Genomic DNA, 24251 nt, shown 5'->3' with positions numbered 1-24251 from the left:
TTAAAAATTGGACAAAGTGATAACATCTTTTTGTTTCACACTTTTATTTTATACTTTTAATGAAAGTGTATCTATACATCCTTATGGAACTCAAATTATAGTTTATCGAATAAGCAAAGTGTATCTTATGATTTGATTTTTGTCTCATAAAATCTAATGATATATAACATAAAATAGATTTTTATATTAAAATATAAAAAATTATTTACATGCATCTAAAAACAGATTATAATGGGCAAAAATTGCTTCTCAACAAACAAACAAAATTATGATGTGTTTCTTGACAATAATGCGTTGCAATTAATTTCAGCAGTTTTTTTACTTTATGTTATTTTATTTTATTTTTTGAAAAATGTGAGCAAGCAAGAATATGATTTAAACACTGCCCTTTGAGTTGGGAGGGGAATAAAAATATTAACTATCATGTTATAATGATCCTCGATAATATATCTTTTTTTATAAATTTTGCATATCGTCATTTGGACTAATAGTTTGCATTTAAAATTTAATTTTTTTAATAAAATTTGATTAATTATAATTTTATTAAAAAAAGAAAAGTATAAATATATGATGGTAAAACAAGAAAGAAACCCACACAATAGAGCATAATAAGCTGAAAAAATAACCACAAACACGGATTAGATATTCTTATTAGCAATAAACAAGGTACACATGAAAGTTAAGGTTGTGTTAGTGGTAGATAATATTTTTTTCAAGTTTGGTCATTTTTTATTTTTTGCCAGCAAATTTACCAAGCAAGGAGATATTTTATTAAAAATATTATTATTCCTTTCCAACTAAATATTCTAAAGAATAATCCTTAGAGGAGCTTCCATGTCTCATGTTGCTAGGACTCCAGTTTGGGAATCTAAAAAGTCTAAAACCTCGAGGACGCTTAAAAATATAACCAAAATGGATACAAATGCATTCAACAAATGGGTAATATCAGAACATGTGCTCAATGATTTCCACCACCTTGTGTCAAAAAAACATTCAGTACTTAACAAACTAAGTTATCAGAGTCTTTCTTTGCTAAGTTATCAAGAGTGAGGGTTTTTACTGTGTAGATTTTTTTAATGACAAATTCTTTTATAAAAATAATTCCTCAAATACATAAACACCATCTCTGAGGAATTTATAGAAAGATCTAATCGATAATTTTTTACTACTCACTAATTATCAAACCTTCAAGTCCTCAGTTTCACTTGAAAAGTGTGGGATTAATGTTTCAGTATATGTATATCAAAGGAATGACTTAATAGACTAAAAGGCAATGGATCTAACCAACGACTAAGTGGAGGGCACATTTCTGAAAGTGCGAGTAGTGATTATATGCGGGTAGTCACGATTTACGTGCACTAGTGCCCTACCTCACTGTCATACAAACTGTCTCACTTTACTTTTTCTAGCCGAAGCACTCATCTGACAAAAAAGAAAGAAGCAAAAGAAAGAAGGGCAATGGCTCCAGGGGAGTTTGAAATTGGGTAGGCCAAACATTTGTTTATTAGCGTGAGGTTGAAGTTGCAGATGTTGTAGAATTAAAGTTTTATTAAATATATATAAATTTTCTAATTTATATATTTAAATGTTACTATCAAAATCATTTATTTATTGCCTTTTTAAAGGGTGAAAAAAACAATTATCAAAAGTTTAAAGGTGTGGCGCGTAAAATATACACAAGGTTAAGCCCAGGCCTCGTGGACACCGTTGGATCAAGATCCAACGGTTGAAATAGAATCAATTTCCTTCGTCCTTGAAACTAGGTTCTCAAAACCCCTCTTTGCTTCTCTCTCGCTTTCGCTCTTCTCTGGAGCTCGAGTCCGTGGCAATGGCGGCAGCGAAGGAGAAGCCTGTGAAGAAGGAAGAAGAGGAAGACGATGTTTCGCTCTCCCTCTCCATGTTGAAGAAGAGGAGCTCCGTGGACAGTGGAAAAGTTAAGCGGGAAGGGATCCTTGGTGATGAGGATGAGAAGGTCTTCAAGGTTTGCCCTTAAATGAGATTTTGGAGGGTTTTCTTCTTCTTTTTCTTCTTGGCTTTGGATTTATGGATTAATGCTTTATTTTTTTTGGGAAAACAGAAGAAAGATGAAGTGAAGAGTAGTGGGAAGACGTCTAAAGTGAAGAAAGAAGAGCCTGATGATTCTGAGGAGAAGGATCAAGAGAAGTCCAGCAAGGTTTTTTTTTTTCCCTCCTCCCTCTCTCTCATTCTATGTTGTTTTCCTTGAGAAAAAATGCAAATTTTTCTAGGTTAAATGCTGTGCTTTTGGATTAGTATCGTCATTGATCGCAAGAACCCCTAAAAATGTATGCAATTATCTATGCTGTATTTTCTTTTCAAAAAAAGTTTGATTTTTTTTTTAAAATTGATTAGTATGTTTATGACAATCACTATAAAAAATTTAATTTACCAGTTGATTCATAATTTTTTTGTGTGAAAAATGAGAGAAAGAGCATGCTGATAATGTTTTGTCTTGTCTGATTATCACACACATACGCATTATTTTCCGTTTTGTCTTTTCCATTTGATGGCTGTATCTCAATTTTCCAATAAGATTTGACTCTTTTTTTCCATTGGATTATCTTCAATTTTGGTTCTTTTTTTAATCTTATTTTTGTCTGAGTCTGTGTGTTCTTAATTTTGGTTTGTTTTGTTTTCTTCTATTTATTGTTTTATTCAACATGAAGAAGAAGCAGCATAAGAAGGAAATGGTGAAGAGTAATGCTCAACTGTCAAAAGTAAAAAAGGAAGAACCACTAAACTCAGATGACGAAGAAGAAGCAGAAAAGGTTTCTTCTTGTGTTTCTCTTTTTCTACTTGCAGTGTGTTGGCTGGCTAGCATTGTCTTTTAGAATGTCCTTAGGTTAAACTTGTATTTAAAATTTTTTACATTGTTTAAAGGAAAAGATAAAGAAAAAAAGAAGGAACATGAGAAGAAGATGAAGGTAACTAGTGTGGTGAAGGTGACCAAGGTTAGGGCTGTTCGAGGGAGGGAGAAGAAGTCCTTTGATTTGCCAGGGCAGAAGCATGAGCAGCCACCGGAAGTATGCTTTCCCTTGTGTATGTGTGTATGTATTTCACTGAGAGCAGAATTTGAATTGGGAAATTTATTAACTATGAGTTTTCTCCCATTTTGTTTGTTGTATTGTAGAGGGATCCATTGAGGATATTCTATGAAACACTGCATCATCAGATGCCTGGCAGTGAAATGGCTGCAATTTGGTGAGTGTTTTTTTTCCCTTATTATATGCATGTTTGCTCGTTCGCTAGCTTAATAGTTTTATTTTATTTCCTGATAATATGCTTTCATACTTCATATTTCAATTTTTTATTGGTACAAGTCTTGTTATAAGATTACAAGTATGTATGTTTTATCATGAGAAACATTGTTTTGAATAACTACTTTTTGTTTTAATCTACGTGTCCATTAGTGTTTTTGAGGTTCTAGGTGAGTTCTTGATTTTGGATTGACGTGATTATTTAGCAGTTTTGAACTATCATTCTTGTTTGTTTCCTCTATTTTTCACTAGTCTCCTTCCTGCACAAAAATCTATTCTTCTGCTGAATTTGGATTCTCTTTTGACTTTAGTAGATTAATCAAACCTGAAAATGCCTTTAGATAATGTAATTTCTTCATATATTTTTTTCTCTTATGTTTTTAACTCATTAAGTCAATTGATTATATTAAAATGTATGAGTAGGGAGCTGTCTGCTGCATTTGCAGTTTCATGTCAAATATTATTAAACCTAATGTTCAGCCAACCTTAATTATTAATTGCCTCTTCTTTATCTTTCAAAAACAAAAACTACAAATACAGACAGTATTGTTTTTGCTCTCACACGGAAATATAGCGAATTTGGTATTGATCTTACTTCTCATTGTTAAGGATGATGGAGTGGGGTTTGCTTCCTGCTGACGAAGCGAAGAAGGTGCATGAGAAGAAACTAAAGAAGAGCCAGCAACAGAAGCTAGCTTCTCCAACAAAGGTGACATCTGTTAAAAAAACATCAACCGTAAAAGAAAAGCAGGTAGTCACAAAAACTGTGATCAAGACGGAGAAGCGAAAGGCAAGAGATAAGAACGAAGAAGATGACGAGGACGAGGACTTCATCTTATCGAAGAAAAAACGGCAGAAAGTTTCCACTTGAAGTATTCATCTCAAACTTAACCCTTAACTGCTCAGAACTTCTCCAAAGTTTAATGAATGACATAGAAATGAAGCTAGTTTAAAATTGTTTGTAAAAACTCATACGCTTACATTGTCATTGGCATAATGAATCTTGTCCACTTTATAAAGTGGTTGTTTTGCTGTCACAATATTGATTGGTCCTGAAAAAGGGTTGGAAAATCATGCAATGTTATTGCACCAGGTTGATCATTGTGAATCTGTGATCAATGGCTAGACATTAATTATAGTTTAATTATTCATTATAATTTAATTTTACAATTAAACAGAATAAAGCATTCAACATAGCTGGTATATCCTTAGTGAACCAAATAAGATTTGAATTTATTTATTTATTTTTTAATGTTGTCATTTCATGTGATCAAGATTAATATTATGAATAATTTATAAATATAAATGATTATATGTAATTAATAATTATCCATCTCAACAAACAGTCTTTAACAGACAAGAAGGAAGAAAAACACCAAAAACAGAAAGCTTTATTATAAAAGGCAAGCCAATAGATCACACAAATAAATTTGGGGGAAAAAAAGAGAATTTTTTTTTCTTTTTTCATTCAATTTCTTTAAAAGTTCTCTTTTTTAATCCCCAAATTTCCAAAATTCATCTACAAATCCCACAAAAGGTGTCACCTTTGATCATTTCCAAATCAGAAAAAGTCTTCACTTTTGATCCTTTCTCTTCTTCTTCCTATTTATATTCCGGAATTGGATGGTTATTCCTCTCAAAATCGGAATAAGAATCGAGTAGGATAAGGATGGGATCATGCTGTTCAAGCCCAGCAAGCGGCTCCAATGGCGGGAAAACCGCCGGCGTGAGGGAGAAGGGGCAGCGGAGAAGGTTGGCCTCGGCGGTGCCGTGCGGGAAGAGGACCGATTTCGGCTATGATAAGGATTTTGAGAGCCGCTACGCTGTTGGGAAGCTTCTAGGGCATGGCCAATTTGGGTATACATTTGTCGCCACTGATAAAAGCAATGGTGATCGTGTTGCTGTGAAGAGGATCGACAAGAGCAAGGTAGGGTTATGGAACTCTGAATCTTTGATGATTTTTTTTTTTGGTTTTATTTTTTTGGTTTTATTGAATTCTATTTGTTGATTTCCTTGAAAATTGTGGATTTTTCTTTGATGATTTTTGGTTTTTATTGAAGTTCTATTGAATTTCTTTCGTCACTGAATCATGTACAATGCTTGAATTTATTGAATTCTTTTGTTGATTTCCATTAAAATTGTGGATTTTTCTTTGATGATTTTTGTTTTTTAAGTAAAGTTTTATTTAATTTCTTTCATCACTGAATTATATACAAAGCTTGAATTTATTGAATTCTTTTGTTGATTTCTATTAAAATTGTGGATTTTTCTTTGATGATGTTTGTATTTTAATTAAGTTTTATTGAATTTCTTTCATCACTGAATCATATACAAAGCTTGAATTTATTGAATTCTTTTGTTGATTTCCATGAAAATTGTGGAATTTTCTTTTTTAGTAAAGTTTTATTGAATTTCTTTCATCACTGAATCATATACAAGCTTGAATTTTTTCTTCTATGAATGCTTTGTGATTTGCAATAGATGCTTCTTCCAATTGCTGTGGATGATGTTAGAAGAGAAGTGAAGATATTGCAAGCCCTTCAAGGCCATGAAAATGTTGTTCATTTCTACAATGCATTTGAAGATGATTCATTTGTTTATATTGTCATGGAGTGAGTTTCATACATTTCATTTTCGACGTCTGTTTATCTTCATTTCGTATTATGAATTAGTCACTATGGCATGTTACTTTTTTGGAAACAGATTATGTGAAGGTGGAGAACTATTGGATCGAATATTAGCTAAGTAAGATTACTCGGCGATCTTGTGTTTTCTTTCCAAGCAAATTGCCGCATTGCTATGATTTTTTTCGGCTTTTTTTCTTGCTAGAAAGGATAGCAGATACAGTGAGAAAGATGCAGCAATTGTCGTAAGACAAATGCTCAAAGTTGCAGCTGAGTGTCATTTGCATGGTTTGGTACATCGAGACATGAAACCGGAGGTAGACTCAAAATTTTACTTTGCGAAACATGGCTTGCTTTAATTAATAACATGTCGAACTCTTTACAGAATTTTCTCTTCAAATCGACCAAAGAGGACTCGCCTCTTAAAGCGACAGACTTTGGCCTCTCAGATTTTATAAAGCCAGGGTTTGATATAAACTCTTAGCTTGCTATGTTACAGTTCGAAACTGTGGAATTAGTGTACAATATAAACTTAAATTGTGCAGACAAGAAATTCAACGACATTGTCGGCAGTGCTTATTATGTAGCTCCAGAAGTGCTAAAGCGAAAATCTGGGCCGGAGTCAGATGTTTGGAGTATAGGTGTCATTACTTACATTCTTCTTTGTGGAAGACGGCCGTTTTGGGACAAAACCGAAGATGGAATATTCAAGGAGGTAAACTAAATTCGATCTTTGTGATGCTCATTGCTTCTTTTGATTGATTCTTATGCTCGATTTTATGTGAAAACTGTTAATCAGGTCCTAAGAAACAAGCCTGATTTTCGGCGTAAGCCCTGGCCGACCATAAGCGTTAGTGCCAAGGATTTCGTTCAAAAGTTGCTTGTCAAAGATCCCTCGAGTGAGATTAACTGCTGCTCAAGCTTTATGTATGAACTTATTTTGATTAATCTTCTCTAGATCGATATCATTTTTGTCGATTACCTATTGGATAACGAATTATGTTTAATCTAACAGCACATCGATGGGTGAGGGAAGGCGGAGATGCATCAGAGATACCCATTGATATATCTGTTTTATCGAACATGCGGCAATTTGTGAAGTACAGCCGTTTCAAACAGTTTGCTCTTCGAGTATGTATATGTCTATTGTTATTCACCTTTATCGTTAAATGGTTATTCCTCGACAGTAAAGAAGTAGTATCTATGTGTTCATGGGCCAGGCATTGGCAAGTACACTAGACGATGAGGAGTTGGCTGACCTCCGTGATCAGTTCGATGCAATTGATGTAGATAAAAATGGCTTGATTAGTCTCGACGAAATGAGACATGTAAGTAGCATCTACATGATTAAACATAGAAACCATTCATTGATCACAAATAAGAAATTTTGTGTGTTGGATTATTTCGATTCCATCTTCTAGGCACTCGCGAAAGACCTTCCTTGGAGAATGAAAGAACCCCGGGTTGTCGAGATTCTTCAAGCGGTAATTGACTAATCTTTTTACCTCCATTCGATTTTATGAACATGATGTGAGAATTCTAATATTTGTCGAACGCATTTAAACAGATCGACAGCAACACAGACGGGTTGGTGGATTTTTCTGAGTTCGTCGCAGCAACATTACATGTTCATCAGTTGCAGGAACATGACAAGTGGAACACTCGTTCTCAAACAGCTTTTGAGAAATTTGATGTCGATAAAGATGGATACATCACACCTGAGGAACTCAGAATGGTACAACAGCTATTTGAACATCAGATGAATAAAGATTCGAATCGATTCTAATGGCTATTTATTTGTGATGCACAGCACACAGGTTTAAAAGGTTCGATCATCCCGCTTCTCGAAGAAGCCGACATTGATAAGGATGGCAAGATAAGCTTGTCCGAGTTTCGTAGACTCCTAAGAACTGCAAGCATGAGCAATCTTCCAAGCCCGGCCGCACGAAATCCTCAAAACCTATAGATTTAAGCAATGATACTCAACATAGATCAACACCACATACATACATACCAAAAAATCGATGCAATCATTGTGAGCTGAGTTTATAGATGAAAATTTAGGGCGACAAGTGATGCACCAAGTGTTGTTCCATGCAACAACTCATGATGAGCTAGCTCTTTGTACATCCCTTACACACCATAACATGAAGAAAGGTTTTCTTCTCACATTTTCAGTGAGCACAATCATGTAACAGAGTAGTGGCCGGTGAGTCGAAAAAATAGTTTCATGTATTGTTTTTGAGATGTTTATAAATTAAGAGGCTGACAACAAATACGGTGGAACAAATGTTTTTTTTTATTGTGAGGAAAGATGAATTCTCATGACTAAGAAAGATACAACATGGAAAAATTGCAATGATGCAGTTGAATAGTATTAAATCAATTACAGCAAACTGGTAGTTCTTCAAGGACAAAAAAAAAACCATGTCTGCAAATATCACACAGCATCATTCTTGCTTCTCTAACTCCCCCATTCTTTCAATGATTGCCTGGTGATGACATACACCATGTAAGTTAATTTTCAAAGGTTAAGTAAGCCATGTTTAAAATAATACTTTTAATATATAAAATGGATTGTATAAGCTCATAGATCTTTCCCTTGGCAAAATCTTATGTTAATTAAATTATATTTTAAAATCCCATGTATACTGGGATTATATATATATACATATGCAAAATCATATTTTATATGAATATAGATAGTGGTTTGAAAATCATATGATAAAACACGTGTTAACTAAATGCTTTTTTTTTTTCTAAATTTTCCTAAAATTTGGTCTCGATTCAAACAAACATGTTTTCTAGCCATGTGAGTAAAAATTGTGTTTTTTAAAAATAAATTCAAAACAAACAGGCCCTTCTTAGTATTATTGAGACAATTTTGATTCCTATGTCAACAGAGAAAAATAAATAAACTCACCCTCTTGCTTGTTTCTTGCAGCTCACCGGCAAGAATGAACTCATCCAATATCAGATATACCTTTACAGAGAAAAACCCCATGATTAGCAACTGCTGTTAAGTCGAAAAATAGCAAGAGAGTAAGGAAGAGTAACAAACACATATAGTTAACCATTCATTATAAAAACACTTGATTGATTTATGTAATACCTTAACAACATAAACAAAAATCAAAGACTGGAAAATCCATGCCACAGAAAAGAGACCATACACATCAGACAATCATCAATATATAGAAGAAGAACCCAGAAAAATCAATGTAGCATAGTATCTAACAAGATGGTGATTGAGAAAATACTTACAACCGGTAATAATAAAGGAAAATAATCAAGGTAGGATCATGAGTACAAACCTTGTGGAAATTGAAAACCAAATCTAGCTCACAAACATTGCTGAAGAAATGATCAAGAATCTCCACAAATAAGTGGATGCACTCAAGATACGCTAACTCATTGTCAGTGATATCAACACATAATGAGAAGAATAACCCTGCGTATCTTCTGTATATAACTTTGTGGGTGCGAAACTGCAATAAGAAATGCAACTGTGTTTAATAACACAATAAAATAATAAGAAGCTTTAAAGAAGAAAAACACTATCATAAGAAAAGATACCCATCCATAATTATTATGTAACAAAAGAATACACTATAACCCATATTTATTTTAGACTAACAAAACTATAGAGAACTTTTTTTGGAAAAAAAATGTTTATTAAAGTAATCTATTGTTCTAGATACCTAATGTTAAATCATCAGAGTTTAACTTTAATTCAACACATATACCACTTTTATTACCTATCAAACAACCAATTACATTTATTTTAAAAATTCCAACAAGCATTCATCATTTTGACTCCCTCGAGCATACTATTACTGTCAATGCCCTATTTCCTAATCCTAACAAGATAAATTCTCTTCCATGAAGGATCAAACACGCAAAATAACATGAAAAGCAACATCCTTCATTTGCTCATTTGGCTTACTAATATAGAAAATAAATTCCATCTTAAACTTCCAATTTTTTTTTTTTTTCTAGTAGCACTAATACTTCATAATTCTATTGTAATTAGTGTGAAGACAAAATCAAATTCGCTCCGGCATGATATCCATCATCCTACTACTTGAGTGACACAAAATAAAACTTGTACTTTTGATTACAACAATAACTCAATCATCACCAACTGAACAAAGTCTCAACGGCTTACAGCATCAATAGACAACAAAGCAAGAAAAGCAAAGTATCATCAGATGTGGAAGATAAAAGTTGATACTTTAAAAGACACACCCTTCATCCAAAGATGCCTCACAATATCTAAAATGACGTTGGTGAGAAATTTATTCAAACTTGATCCTTCAGGGTAAGCTCAACCAATCTGATACTGTTTTTCAAAAATTGACAAGAATTTTGTTCTAAACCTAACCTTGCTAAAAAACCTCTATTATTCCTCTTTAGAAACACAAAAGATTTTCTTTCCACTTGACAAACAATAGCAAACAGGATATACAAACAAATTGTGGAACCAAATTCAGTGGAAAAGAGTCATTCACCTCAACAAAGTTGGTAAATTTTGGATCCCTGTTGACCACAAGCCGATGAACCTAAGCAGATCAAAACCCTAGATCAAAACCAAAACAATCTCGACAAAAACCATAAAAAAAAAAAAATTTGCGGAGAAGGATAGAAAGCAGAGATCCAAACCTCATATTCAACCTTGTGCTTCTCTGATTCCTCAAGGGGAACATAGTATTTCGCGAGCCGCGTCTTTCCTTGCCGATTCTGAAGCAATATGAACCGGATCTGCCACCAAAACACATCAATCGAAAGCTAAGACGACAAGGATTTTGAAAATCAAACCGATGAGATCGTTCTGATTGTAATTCGAATCGAAAATGAAGAAAATCATGCAAAAAGTTACCATTTTTCCCACGAAACGAAGACGAACGCGAAACCTATAATTCTCCCGATTTGATACTTTTTATTTTAAAATTTATTTATTGGGCTCTTTTTTTGCAGATTAACCCTTCAATAAATTATAATGAGAAATGTAGACCACTTTTGCTTTTGGTCTTATAAATAAATAACATTAAAATTAAGTAATTAAACCATTTAAAAATAAAATATTTATTTTTTAATTAAATTTCTGTATATATTGAGAGAAATATAAATTATAAATTTTTTTAATAAAAAAATTGTTGTTTCTTAAATCCAAAGTTAACATGATAAGCTTTGAATAACTCCACTATTTGTGCAAAAAAACATCATTAAAAAAAAAAGAAATCAGGGAAAATTTGTTATTAAAAGTTAGGGAATGGAGACTAACAACAAATCAAGATCAATGATCATGTCTCATGAGGCTAATTATATTTAAATTATATTCTTTAATATTTAAAGTACTAAATTAGTTTTGACAAAATAATTTGTCCAATCGGGTCCCACCACTCTTTCCGAGGCATCGTTCTCTTGGTTTTGCGGGGATCACTCATGCCGAAAGTGTTAGGTTCTCCTCTTTATTCGAGTCATTTGTTTTCTACAAATGTGTATGCCATTATCGGTAAGATTGATCATTTACTCAGTTAATGTAGCATTAGACTTGACCATACACTAAAAGAAAATAAAAAAATTAATTTGTCCAAAATATAAAAAGAGAAATTATTACGAATATATATATTTTCTTTCATACGTAATTATTATGTTGACAAAGCCAAGAGATATTTGATGGTACTCAATAATGGAACTATTTTATTTTAATCAATACATTTTTTTTAAGACACTTCGCTCTTATTTTTCCAATATAAATGAATGACGTTTTAACCTACAATAAAAATTATATATATATATATATATATATATTTACTTGTATATGTTTAAAAATATATTTATATGTATGCCCCAACAAATTACTTATATTTGTATGCCGAGGTTAACAAAAGTTTTAGTGGTATTAAATAGACCAAATATATAGCTTTCTATGATGAAAGAAAATTAAAAACACAGTTATGCGTTTTGTCATTAAAATTTTAATTAAATCATTTTGTTTATAGTTTTTTTATTAAACTCTCATAATAACATATGACACAGGGAACTCTACAAGGAGATAGACGTCTTTGAGCATATGTACATATAAAGATTAAATTCAAAACTATCTATTGAAATGATTTAAACCTTTATCATCTGGACAAATTTTGGCCGTGCTTATCAAAAATACTTTTAAAATATACTGTAAATAGTCAATTATAGTTAACTTGATATACGCATATACCTAGTAGATCTCAAGTAAGAAGAGGGACATATGAACAAATATTATATTTTTTTCGACCAATCCCACTGTATTTGCATTGTGAATCGGGCTCCGATAGAAACCGCAGCCCCGCTCCCACTTCTTTCCACTGAGATTTGCATGACGCCTCTTTTCTTGGCTAGACCACTCATCTTGGCAAAAAAAAATATATTATTTTTTTGGGCATACACACAATTGCAAGGTTTTTTTTTTCAAGCATATATATATATATATATATATATACATGCAAAAATCCCTGAGGCATATATATATATATATATTATCACCATCTAAAATCTAACTCAAAGATACCTTAATTAATATCTATGATAAAGACTCATATGAGATTAAGAATCATCAGTTAGGACAAAGATCACTCTCAAATTTATCATCTTCAAATCCAATATGCAAATGGGACCCTTTTAAATATCACTTATATCCATCCTTACAACAATACTCACCCAACACCACTCCTAGTCTCAAATCAATGAAAATTCTAGTGAAGTGGACGCAAAGAAAGCTCAGCAACCATGATTTTATTATTATTAACCTTCACTCTAACAACCTGCCAACCTCTATTATCAATTTCCACATAAATCCCACACCTCTATCTCAATTTCTCCTCATCACCACCTTCTCTTTTCACTCTTTATATATCTTTTTCTTCATGCAAGCAATATTAAATTCATTAATGGATAATGAAGAAGGTGGTGGAGGTGTGGCAATGGAGGAAGGAAGAGTGGAGATTGACACAAAAGCACCATTTAGTTCAGTGAAGGAAGCTGTCATGATGTTTGGAGAAAGAGTTCTAGTTGGAGAGATTTATGCCCAGAGACTTAATGAGGTAATCATAATTAATTAATGTGGTTATTTTTTTTCATTGTTGATTAGAAAATATTAAAAGAAATAGTAATATGTTTCGCATCATATGACGAATTGAAGACAATAATACAATAAAATGTTAGTATTGAAAAGTACTCAAATGATCAAATCGGCAGTGATAATGCAAGTAAATTCTAGTCGTTAAGTTTATGTTTCTCATCAGTTAATTTGAAAAATATGGATTTAAATATATAAATATGAGACTTTTGGTTGAATAGTTTTCAAATAATATATTTAGTATGCATATATTATTGATGATCATTGATCAATATATTAATAGAGTTTCGAGTTTTTCCTTTTCTTTGTTTCGATAGATGAGGGGTGAAGGAGAAAAGAGAACCGAAAGCTTTGATCATTCAAGGCCGGGTTCGGTAGCTGAAGAGCTAGTAGAGACGATGAAGAGCCTCGAGAGAACTCGACAAGAAAGCTTCGAAATGGCTTACTGTTTGAGCTCTCTCAGGGAAGAGCTTGAGAGGACTAAGAAGGAGCTCAATGTACTCAGATCTAAGGAATTATTTGGTAAACAAGATCAAGATGATAAGTTCATGATCAATTCGGACATTTCAGTATCGGAATCAATTCCGACTGAGAAGAAGAAGATTGATAATAAGAAGCAGAAGAAAATGAAGCCATTGATCCCTTTTTTTGGATGCATAATTCCTAAGAAGAAGTACTCACAATAATTAATTAGATAATTTGTGTTCCTTAATTTTGCTTTCTTATTTAATTTTCTGAGAGTTTTGTTTTGTTTAATTGTTTTGCTTTGTTTTCTTGCTTTTTCTGATTTGCAATGGATTTAAGCTTCATTTGTTCATATTTTTATGTGCATTGATTTGCATGGACATGAACAACTAATTAAAATCATGACTTATCATTCAAAACAAAGCAATAAACAAAGATTCATATATATGTTCATATATATATGTTAAAACACAATCATTGGGAAAAAAAAAAGAAAAGAAAAGAAACTCAAACAAAATCATCAATCTTGTGAACACTCAATCTAGTATCTTGAGAGGACTTGTTAAAGAACTCAATGCAATCAGAAATAGCCTCATCATAGTGAGAATCAACCGAATACCGGCTTGAGCTACATGATGTTTTTGGGAGCTCGATACGGTCATTAGTCCATCGCCGGGGAGCAGCCGGAGGTTTCCGTGAGCTTGAAAAAGAAAAGAAACACATAAAAATACTCCGAAAGCCACCGATGAGTCTCACCGGCCAAATGCTAAGCTTGCCATGCTTCCCTTCTCCTCCAACTTGCTTTGCAAAGCTCTCACCTTGAATCCTATACATTGTTAGCTATGAATGGTCCTGCAAGACAAGAGTGAAGTCCAATATATATATGGCTACTTATTCAAAGAAGGCATGTGAATACACAAATGGGTTGAATGATTTCAAAGTGGCCTCTTATGTACTGCATTTAACTTCATTGGAGTGCTGAGTATCATTTGAGAGTGAGGAGATCAATAAGAAAACAAAGAGAAACCCCAGAAGCATTCATGGGGACAGTCAAAGAAAGGCAAACTCTAATTAATCTTTATATATAAACATACATATATATTATAGTTAACAGAGAGTGAATGCCATTATCTTTAATTTGTTTGTGTGTTTTGAATTAGCTTTTAGTTTTAGCATGTTTGCATTTGAATAATGGAAGCACACATGATGTTGTAGTGATGCTTGAGTTAATTTTATACTTAAATATTTAAACATATATATGTATACATAACACTAATTAATAATTATTGGTGTCTTATAATGAGTCATATGGCACGTAAATTAGTAATTTTTATAACTATTATGCAGTGTGTTTGATTCAATATTAGATGGGTTCCATTCAATTTTTTTATACATTAACATTAATATTTGTTTAACAACAATTATATGCCTCAATAGTTTTCTCTTTTTTTTTATATATTCTTTTCTTATAAAAAAAGTCATGTTCCTTTCGGTGATAATTGCACATTTTTCATAATGTTTTATATTTGATCAAAGAGGCTTATAAATTCTGATATAGAGATTTTGTATTTGAATTTTTAGAATATATTGAAAAAAAGAAACATATTCTCCAATGTGAAAGTAATTTCAAATAATATTTTTAAATACTTTGATATATTGATTTATAAATTAAGTAACATAAAATTTTATTACATAACAACCATCCCCTAATGCAGTTATTTGAATGGTGACTTTATAGATCTAGGATTAAATACTATATATTTTTTTTCCATGTGTTATTGTACAATAATAAAAAATTTATTAGTTCAATTTAGTTCCTAAAAAATCGTACATGTACTATTGTCCAATACTACAAAAATATTATAGTTGTTTTACTATATGGCAGGGGATTTATTAGCTCACCTTGGTTCATATATCTATTTGTTCATAATTTTTTCTAGAGTAGCGCGCTTGCTACAATAGTTAAATGGTAAGACAGTTAACTTCCATACAAAAGGTAAAAGAAACTTTATTGGGCCAACGACCTTCGGGTCTATTGGTACACGGGTCACCGATAGAGCTCTCATCGAGTGGTGAGAGTTCGATTCTCGGCTGAGAGCACATTTTTTGGAGTTGTGAATAGTAGTTGTGTACGGGTGGTTCCTGTGCCCACATGAGCGCGGCCCCATCCCCACTTGTTCCACCGAGTTTTGTGCATGTCCCTGGATCTCTAGTGGGTTCGCCCCACAGAATTATTTATAGTAATTATTATTTATTAATATTTAATAATTAATAATCACTAATATTAATATCAACTCAAATTCCAAAATAATTATTATACGAAATTCTAAACCCCGTCGTCCTCCAAAACCCTAGAAACTCTCCATCGAGAGCTAGAATCAGCGAGCCTCCGATGGCCGGAGAACTTGTCGGCGGCCACCATACGTCGTCTGTGAATCCTAGAATCACCTGGGAAGGCTGCAGCGTCCTTCTCGACATCAATGACGGTGATCGGCTCGTCTTCGCTCGCCTCTCCCCCGCCGCGTTCGCTTCGCTTAACCCAAGTTTTGGTTGGGGTTTTCTTGTTCTTGTTGTGATTTCAAGCTAATTTGTCTTTGCAGGACTCTGAAGATTGGAGATAAGAAGTGCTCTCTGAGGCCTTTGATTGGATGCCCTTTTGGTTCGCTGTTTCGAGTTGAGACTGGCCCTAATGGCCCTCATCTGGAGCGTTGCGTCCATTCACCTTCGGGTGCTAATGGTGTGTCTTTGTTTATGCTTTTGTCTCGGAGATTATGACATTATGAATTCTGGTAGAGTGCGGGAAAAAAGATGTTTTTTTGGCACCAAAATTTACTGGAAATTTAATTTGAGCTGTTAGTTTTGGTTTTGCACTAAAATCTGTTTATTTTCGTTGATACAGTGAGTTTTGGGAGCATTACCATTTACCAGTATAAGGTTGATGTTTAAGTTGTTCCTGAAAAAGGAAATTGTTGTGACTTATAATAAGTTTGTGGAGAACAAATCTTTTAGAACTATTCACCGACTATGATTTTGGCAAATCTGTTTTACTGGCACTCTGATTAGTAAAAGGCTCTTCCATGGACAGATATGGGCGTGCAAGAAGGAGGTGATAGGCAATTAGAGAGCGAGTCAAAGGATAATCGAGCTTTGATTGATAATAATTCAGCACAGAATTTGTCTTCTGAAGATATAGATGCAATGCGTAGGTTAGTAAATCGTTGGTGCTGCTCTTATACTGATGTGATATGTTTAATAATGACGCTTAATGTTTTTGTTGCAACATTAGGCTCCTGTGTAATGACTTGATGTCAGGATAGATCTTTTTGGTGCAAGTATATATAGTTTCGCATGGGCAATTTATGATCCAGGACCTTGCCTTGTTATTATTTTAATGATGACTGGGAAATTTGCTAGGGAATACTGGTGTTTTATATTATCTGCCATTCTGCATTTGCAGCTGTATGTGAGCATAATACTGAAAATTGTAGCATTGTATATCTGGTGCTACTGGTTTTGAGGAAGGTTTAAGAATATAATTTTAGGACACTTTAAAAATCTTTTATATTTCTATTGAGAACCCTAGATTTATGCATCATCTTTTGATGATAACTCATACTTGCTCTATAACCTTTTTGTGCAACTTTCTTATTAACAAACTGATTCCTAATAGGTTTTTTTAAACCTAATTTCAAATTATAATTCTTTAAATTTCTACTTTCTATATTGGGAAACCACACTTTTACTCCTTATCTTACATTCGCTAGTCAATTGACGGGACGCTTGGTTAGTGATTAGCATCTTCTTCTCTCCATTTATTTTCAAATTATCCTCTAGACATCAAGTTTCAATAGGAATTATCAGCTAGATTTTGCACCTGAGTTGATATGATTTGATTTGAATATTCATTATCTGTTTTCTTCACTGACTTTTTTTATTATTTTTTTGATGTCTTGTGCAGAGATGGTGCAACTGGTGATGAAATAGTTGAAGCTCTTATAGCTAACAGCTCAACATATGAGAATAAAACAGTATTTTCACAAGTGAGTCTTGAGATCACAGTGTAGAAAATTTCTGTTATATGAAACATGCTGATCAAAGGCATCTGCAGGAAAAATACAAGCGTAGGAAACAGAAGAAATATGCACCTAAGGTCCTCCTTAGACGGCCATTTACTCGAAGGTTAAAATTTTTATTTATTATATTTTGTAAAAGATGCCTGTTACAACTCAAATAGAGTTTTAGATTTGCAGACTCCTAAGATTGGATTTAGAAGCACAATCATATGAGTTTTGTTTGAGCCAGAGATTTTATTATGCGCTTGCAGAGATTACATGATCAGGTGAAGGGTATGTTTTCCGTGCCTAGATGTTTATGCAATTAGATAAGCACTAGCTGGCGGTATTCAGCTTGGTAGTTCAAATCGAGGTTGTACTTTTACAGGATTAAAAAGGAATAGCACAATTTGGCAGTAAGTGAAGCTGTAGGAAATACAGTTTAGATTGAGAAGCTGAGTGATAAGCACAATCGAGAAGATTTCAAAGTGAACTAAGCCTTTTTTGCTTCGTTTGCAAAGGAGTTATGGACTTTGGTAAGAGTTTGGAAAAAGGGGAAAGAGGGTTTCTATTATATTATGCTAGCTTCTGGCAGAAATTTTGAGGACTATTTGTTTGTTTTTCAAATGTATTAAATTTTTTAATATGATTAGTTGCTTCATATAGCTTATGTTGAAATTTCACCAAAAATATTTATTTTCAAGAGCTTATTATTAAAACATGAACTAACAGTCTTTATCTGGAATAACTAAATAATTGGCTATTTAGGCCATGCTGATAATTTCTACTGAAGGTTTGGTCAATTGATCCTTTCTGCGCAGGTCTTCCCTTATAGTGAGCTCTTCTTTTGTATGTCATGTCAAACATTTAGTTGGAAAATATTAAAATTACTATGTCAAAGTTATTGGAGGTTTGAAAATTCTGCTCAAATTTCTATAGGATTTTCTAAAATATTTACTTCTAGACTGTTAACACCTTGATATTAGTTTCTAAGGCAATTTTGAAATTTCTGCTGTAGCTGTTCCTTATGTTCATAATTCTGATTCTGTTTTCTGAGGTATATATTATCAGTATGTTACTGAGTCATGTTCATTTTTTTAAAATTGCAGTATATGTGAAGCATATTTCAAGAAATATCCAAATCGAATAGGGTATGATCTTGCACTAACTTCTATTATAACTTTCTGTTACTCTACTGATGGTCTATGTTACTTTGACCATATTGTTACATGCAATGGATTTAATTGATACTGTCCAAATTCTATGCAGTTGATTATTTTTAAAGCCTTAGAAACTCCAAATGGTAAGTTGATTGACATATAGGATATAAAGCAACTTTGTAGAATTCAATAATTGAACTCATTATAAGACTTGCATACAATGACTTATGTGACAACCAAGTCATTTAACTTTCTATAACTTACTGTTCCATTTCATTTTTATTTTATTCAATTAGATATAATCTTGAATATCAAATAATCACATATTTTGTTTTATTTTGCAAAGTACTCTTAAATCTAATTAGTTCAATGATACCTTGGGAAGTTTATCAGGAAACTAACTCCATTGTGTTGTTATCAGCTAAGAATTATGGTTGTCATTTATAAAAACTCTACTTGTTTTTGGGCTAACAAATTACAAATTATGTACTCTTTTCTGATATGAAATTGTGCATTTTCTTTTGTTGTGGCAGGTTTCTAAGAATAGACACACTTTCTCTTTTGCTTTCGTTTGCTAATATTAGTGCTTATTCTGATGTCCTTCTTGTGGATATGGTTGGTGGGTTGCTTACTGGTTCTGTAGCTGAACGACTTGGAGGTATCTTTTTGTTATTAGTTTTTGATAATATTTTCTATCTAATAAAATTGATGTTAATATATATAGTCAATGTTGTATAGTAGTTTTTTGACTGTATCAGCTCCAATCTTCAAATATACCAGGGAAAGTAATGCATCTTTTACTGACAAAAAATTCCTGGATGTCTTTTGGATAGAGCTTGGATTGTTCTTATATTGGTTGTCTTATAGTACAGTGGTCGGTATGTTGCTATATAAATGTTTTTGGAATTTTTGTTTCCCAAAGACCTGTGAGAGTGTTCAGTAAATTGTTTAGGTATGAATTTGATAAATTTTCTTGTCGCAAGCTACCCTTTCACCTATGATAGCTTGTCATAATTTATTTGTTTGACAGGTACAGGATATGTGTGTAATACCTATTTTGGAGGAACATCTCACTCTCTGGATATAGCAAGGATATTCAACTTCTCTAGTGAATTTGACAGCAGGTAAATTTTATTTGGTATGATATTTGAACTTTAAAGTGATTCTTTTATTTTTGACCTATCAATCAAGATGAACACAAGAAACTAAAAGATGCATATGATCTCAAAATAATTTCCTGATAAAAAGCTTGTTTTTATAGCTAATATCTGGTTTTACTCTGATAAATACACAAAAATGCAAGAGGTTATCATTAAATATGATGAAAATTTCTGTGGGTATTTCTCTGAGTAAAATTAAGTTTGTATGGCTTTGTCTTGCTTTTCATCGTATTTAAGTTATTTAAAGCTTTGGACCTCAAGTCCGTGAAGATAGCCAAAGAAATTTTGCTGGTATAAGATTCTATTGTATCTTCTTGAGCTCTTTATGCTTTTTTCGGTGGCTATTTTTTCTTTATCTAGCCCGCCCCCCACCCCTCCTCCTCCTCCTCCTCCTCCTCTTGTATATTCACACTTAAATTTCCAGTTTTATGAAGCTGTCTGAAGAATAACTTATTAGCAACATTGTTTGCATTTGTTACTCTTTTCATAGCTTCATCTGTTTGCCATGTCTCTGAAATTTTTGGCTTTAATATGCTTCATTTTTTCACCACTGCAGAATTGTTCAAGCTTCTTACTCTCATCTCTGCTCAGTTGAGAGCCTTGATGAGGAACGTAGCAAAATGCATGAAATTGATCACCCTGCAGGAATCCAATCTATAATTGGGAGAGAGTCCTCGACTAAATGTGATCCATCAACAGGTTCTACACAGATTCAGGAAGTGCAGTCTTTACGAAATGATAATTCTTCTCTTGATGAAGAATTAGGTAATACCAAAGAAAATCTGTCCTCGGGGCAAGAAGGCTTGCATGAGAACAATGCTACGATAACTTATAAAGCAGTTAATCCAGGAAAACAGGCGTCACCAGATGCCATCAAGATGTGGAAGGAAAAAGGTTTTAATAGGTAAGTTCAAACTGGCTTGCATATTTTTTTTTATTATTTATTTTTAATTTCTCCATGAAGTTAACAGGTCACATTTTTTATGCAGCTTAATAGTAGCTGCGCCCGAGTTGGAGGTGGATAGCATAGTTCAAAAACTTGTACCTCTTTTATCATATTCTGCACCCTTTGCAATTTACCATCAATACCTTCAGGTGATTTAAAATCATATCTCATTCATGCATCATCATTTGTGTATATGCATGTATACCTTTCTACCAATTCCATTTCAATGGTAACCCTGAAGTCTTTGTTTGCTTTTGTAATTTGCAGCCTCTTGCAACATGCATGCACAAATTACAGTCATCAAAAATGGCAATAGGATTGCAAATCTCAGAGCCTTGGTTACGAGAATATCAGGTACCTTGTATGCATCTTCATTTATATATGTTTGTGCAACTTATTTCTTAAAATCAAAATCAAAATCCATACACTCTTGCCCAATATTAAATAATATTTTTCAACTTTGCCATGCCTGTCCAAATTATGCTGTTCTTTTACCTGTGTAGAATTTCTCTCGTATGCTAGTGGAAATATTTAAGTTGTTTTAAACACAATTTACTTTCGGCCCTTCCTAATCTGTTGTAGATGCCAACTAGACCATTTTCTCTTGTTTTTGTGGACGCTAGAGATCTTTACTTGATCATAATTTCTGTGTACCAACTCTTCATTCTACATAATTAATCAATTGTCAGAAAATAATGTGATTTTCACAGTTAATAAGAATGGAGATCCTTTGAGTTTGCATTAATCCAATTTTAATATTCAGGTTCTCCCTTCTCGCACTCACCCGCAAATGCAGATGAGTGGTTTTGGTGGTTATATTTTGAGTGGGACTAAGATAAGCAACAACAGTGAAGATTGCAATGGAAACCAATAACTACAATCAAATACTCGGCGATCTCACTTATTGTTAAACATAAACAGAGAATGACATAATCGTCCCAGATAACTAATAATGAAGCTGTCAATGGGGAGCAAGCACAACCACGATCCATCGGTTCTCTGTTACGTGACAACTCTTGTATTTTTTTCCCCTAATGTTTTCCCATTATTATCTTGTATCGGAATAGAATAATGTCGATACGTTGAGCTTGTGTTTGAAGACGCTGTAACTTGTAATATCTAAAATTTATGTTTTATTGTTGAATTTTGTATTGTTATTGATACAAATTCATTCACTTTCAGACAATGATAATGGAGAATTCAAGTTTGTCGATGAATTCATCGGTTCATGAACCATTGAATTTGATGTTATGAGGATTGGATTTCTCTCCAGTTGCTGCATAATTTTTTCAAGAATCTGTGTCATTATCTCCTTGAACTCTTCTTCCTTGAGCATCTCTGTTTCATTAGCATTCAACACAGCATCAATCTGCAAAATTTTTACTGCAATTCATCAGGAATTACTTCAGTTAAGTAATGCCAAAAACTTGCAGGAATTTTGATTTCTGAAACCTGATCACTTGCATAACAAGAAGGCAGCTCTGCTAATCCAGAAATCCGGTCAAGTGCAGCACGAAGAAACACCGATTTTTTCTGATTTTCATCTTTGGTTAAATCCTTCCAAACCAATTCCAATATCTACAACGAAAAATAATCAAATTAGTGAATCAGTGAATGAGAATAATGAATACAGATATTTGAGCAATTAATGTTATATGACCTTTATTAGTTCATTTTTATCAGATAACAATGTCTTGATTCCACTTCCATCAATGTTGGTCTCACTGTGAGCAATAATTAAAGGTTTTTCTTGGAGTTTTTTGAGGATTTTGTTCACAACTTTCCTGAATTCTTCCAAGAAAATCTCTTCAGAAACTGGTACAAACTTATCATCCCTTGACACTGATTGAAGAGCTGGTTCTACAACATTACTGAAAACCTGAAAAAAAAAAAAATAGAATTACAATTAAGATGAATGCATGAATCAATAATTAATTAACAAAATAATAATAATAAATGAGAATGAAATGAATCAAAATTACCCAAGAATCAGAAACTGGAGGCATTCCATGATCAACAGTGAGTTTTTCCAAAGCAATTAAAATGCAGTTATTCAGAGATTCAGTACTGTTATTGCATTTCATCTCATTGAAAATGGAAAGCATTTGTGAATCAAAACTTGGACTTTGACTGAATTCCTTGAGCTCTTCACCATCAAGCCTCAATATCACAACATCATCCTTCTTGAGACCAGAAGCCATTTTCAGTAATTTCTGAAAACTAAATAAAATAAACCATGAGAATAAACTATTAAAATATAAATAAGAGAAATAAAAGAAGAAGAAGAAGAAGAAGAAGAAGAAGAAGTTATACCTGATGTTCACTTGCTTGTCTTTCATCTTGTTATGCTTTTATAGTGGTAAAATCAACTGCTTTAGGAGATCAAAGTGTGTGGGTATCTTGTGAAAGCTCTAAATCTTTTTAGCTTTTGATAAAGATATGTGTGTGTGAGAGAGAGTGTGGTAAAAGAGTAGAGCCATCCACCAACTACCAGCCATGGATGGAGATTTTTGAAAGACGATGAGCGCTGGGAGCCCAGGGAGCGAGCGTGAGAGATCGTGGCTCATCACCGAACCGTGCCCTCATCTTGCACGAGATGGGGATCGAACTCGGGGAGCCACGCTCGACACTCGAAACGAACACCCTACGCAAGGGACCCGATGCCAATAGATCAAATGGTCGTTGGCTGGATGAAGATTTGTGTGCTTGCCATTGAGAAAAAAGCAAAGTTTATTATTATTATTATTATTATTATTATTATATGAATTGGTGTGTTGATTGTGAATGATTTGGTTTCACATAATGAGGTAATAAGAGCTCTAATAGAAAAAATAGATCTCTTCTACTAGTGTGTTTTTCTTTTTTTTGTTTTTTGATATATATAAAAATTTAAATTTAAGCTCGAAAGATGTTTACTATGTATGCCAACTCAATGTATATATATTTTGAAGTTCTATATATATACACTTTCAAGATATATATCTAAAAAGTTATATTTTATATAATAAACAATCATTATCAGTTAAAACATTTCTTAATTTACATCAGTAATATTTAAAATTGATAATTTACTTCATTTGAGTGTTTCTTTAGTGTCACTTATATATATATATATATATATATATATATTATGTTGTTTAACTCCGGTTTGATCTAACATTTACCATTGGTTAATTATATGGTGTTTTTTAATAATTAGTATTGTTCTTTTGTTATATATTTTTATTGTTTGTAATTGGTTTTTTTTTATTTAGTAAAATCATGAGTTTTTATAAAAGAAAAATTAATATACATAAAATTTCAATTTTATTACAAAATAAATACATTCATGTGAGCAAAAACTTCTTTATTTAAAAAAAAATTAGAAAAAGACAATGGCAGTGCAGTCTTGAGAGGAGTCCACTTGCATCTTTTGAATCACAAGAATTACCATGTTTTAACTTTTTAGA

General features: G+C 32.8%; 6 protein-coding genes across 7 annotated transcripts; 4 read left to right on the top strand and 2 right to left on the bottom strand.

The window, feature by feature from the left end:
• The first annotated feature begins 1764 nt into the window (after nt 1-1764).
• LOC120262409 (uncharacterized protein DDB_G0283697-like) lies at nt 1765-4307 on the top strand. Its single transcript, XM_039270514.1, has 6 exons — nt 1765-1981; nt 2078-2173; nt 2685-2786; nt 2901-3041; nt 3149-3219; nt 3885-4307. Exons 1-6 carry the CDS (start codon nt 1829-1831, stop codon nt 4144-4146), a joined length of 825 nt encoding a protein of 274 aa, XP_039126448.1. The 5' UTR covers nt 1765-1828; the 3' UTR covers nt 4147-4307.
• Nucleotides 4308-4644: 337 nt separating this feature from the next.
• Nucleotides 4645-8324, top strand: LOC120261824 (calcium-dependent protein kinase 18-like). The gene is given in 13 exon segments (XM_039269820.1): nt 4645-5202; nt 5757-5887; nt 5979-6020; nt 6105-6216; nt 6285-6363; nt 6445-6614; nt 6699-6791; nt 6793-6826; nt 6915-7030; nt 7120-7227; nt 7321-7383; nt 7467-7634; nt 7710-8324. Coding segments are annotated over 13 exon segments (1530 nt in total). The 5' UTR covers nt 4645-4944; the 3' UTR covers nt 7866-8324.
• On the bottom strand, nt 8181-10872 carry LOC120261863 (AP-2 complex subunit sigma). The gene is made up of 6 exons (XM_039269874.1): nt 10779-10872; nt 10562-10660; nt 10411-10461; nt 9214-9387; nt 8823-8882; nt 8181-8391 (listed from the first exon to the last, which is right to left on the bottom strand). Exons 1-6 carry the CDS (start codon nt 10779-10781, stop codon nt 8350-8352), a joined length of 429 nt encoding a protein of 142 aa, XP_039125808.1. The 5' UTR covers nt 10782-10872; the 3' UTR covers nt 8181-8349.
• A 1915-nt stretch (nt 10873-12787) lies between these two features.
• Nucleotides 12788-13773, top strand: LOC120261854 (WEB family protein At1g75720-like). The gene is made up of 2 exons (XM_039269862.1): nt 12788-12984; nt 13337-13773. The coding sequence occupies exons 1-2, from the start codon at nt 12808-12810 to the stop codon at nt 13703-13705; spliced, it is 546 nt and encodes a 181-aa protein (XP_039125796.1). The 5' UTR covers nt 12788-12807; the 3' UTR covers nt 13706-13773.
• Nucleotides 13774-15815: 2042 nt separating this feature from the next.
• LOC120261832 (tRNA (adenine(58)-N(1))-methyltransferase non-catalytic subunit trm6) lies at nt 15816-21946 on the top strand. 2 transcript variants are annotated; one of them, XM_039269833.1, is made up of 12 exons: nt 15816-16007; nt 16085-16221; nt 16570-16690; nt 17443-17524; nt 17593-17663; nt 18646-18687; nt 19230-19354; nt 19727-19820; nt 20413-20760; nt 20846-20951; nt 21070-21156; nt 21566-21946. In XM_039269833.1, exons 1-12 carry the CDS (start codon nt 15877-15879, stop codon nt 21674-21676), a joined length of 1455 nt encoding a protein of 484 aa, XP_039125767.1. In that variant the 5' UTR covers nt 15816-15876; the 3' UTR covers nt 21677-21946. The 2 variants fall into 2 exon arrangements, with proteins under 2 accessions (XP_039125767.1, XP_039125777.1); XM_039269843.1 differs by having other exon boundaries at nt 15848-15970.
• A 6-nt stretch (nt 21947-21952) lies between these two features.
• Nucleotides 21953-23177, bottom strand: LOC120261844. Its single transcript, XM_039269852.1, has 5 exons — nt 23116-23177; nt 22785-23022; nt 22463-22681; nt 22255-22380; nt 21953-22171 (listed from the first exon to the last, which is right to left on the bottom strand). The coding sequence occupies exons 1-5, from the start codon at nt 23139-23141 to the stop codon at nt 21971-21973; spliced, it is 810 nt and encodes a 269-aa protein (XP_039125786.1). The 5' UTR covers nt 23142-23177; the 3' UTR covers nt 21953-21970.
• Between the last annotated feature and the right edge of the window lie 1074 nt (nt 23178-24251).

Source organism: Dioscorea cayenensis, chromosome 1 (assembly GCF_009730915.1).
Source record: "Dioscorea cayenensis subsp. rotundata cultivar TDr96_F1 chromosome 1, TDr96_F1_v2_PseudoChromosome.rev07_lg8_w22 25.fasta, whole genome shotgun sequence".
Lineage (NCBI taxonomy): Eukaryota > Viridiplantae > Streptophyta > Magnoliopsida > Dioscoreales > Dioscoreaceae > Dioscorea > Dioscorea cayenensis.
The sequence above is the reverse complement of the archived record's forward strand: the minus strand, read 5'-3'. Positions and strand labels throughout refer to the sequence as shown.